General features: G+C 57.7%; 1 protein-coding gene across 1 annotated transcript in view; it reads left to right on the top strand.

Annotated features, from left to right (window-relative positions):
• Positions 1–214, top strand: part of LOC104522833 (angiomotin-like protein 2) — a gene marked incomplete at both ends in the record, with an annotated part of 3,454 nt that extends 3,240 nt beyond the window's left edge. Inside the window, one exon of the mRNA XM_010165231.1 lies at positions 120–214. Coding sequence (XP_010163533.1) covers positions 120–214 — 95 coding nt within the window. The remainder of the gene's footprint in view (positions 1–119) is intronic.
• Between the last annotated feature and the right edge of the window lie 51 nt (positions 215–265).

Raw genomic sequence — 265 nt, 5'->3', positions numbered from 1 at the left:
TCCCCCCCCCCCCCCTTCTTCCCCCGCCAGTGTGTTTCTTCTGGGAGCCAGGCTTCTCCTGCTTCCTCCAGCCAAAATCTTGTATTTAAATCTTAATTGTGTTTAATTGTCTTTGGACCAGAGCGGTTGGAATCGGCAAACAAGCAGCTGGCCAGCAAGACCCAGGAAAGCCAGGAGAGCAACCAGGGCAGCGTGGCCAAACTCCTGGCGCAGAGTAAGTCCTTGGGGGTGCCCGGCTCCCCGTGGCATTTGAGAGCGGGACGGC

Source organism: Antrostomus carolinensis, unplaced genomic scaffold, assembly GCF_000700745.2.
Source record: "Antrostomus carolinensis isolate BGI_N321 unplaced genomic scaffold, ASM70074v2 scaffold49623, whole genome shotgun sequence".
In the NCBI taxonomy this organism is placed as follows: Eukaryota; Metazoa; Chordata; class Aves; order Caprimulgiformes; family Caprimulgidae; genus Antrostomus; species Antrostomus carolinensis.
The sequence above is the reverse complement of the archived record's forward strand: the minus strand, read 5'-3'. Positions and strand labels throughout refer to the sequence as shown.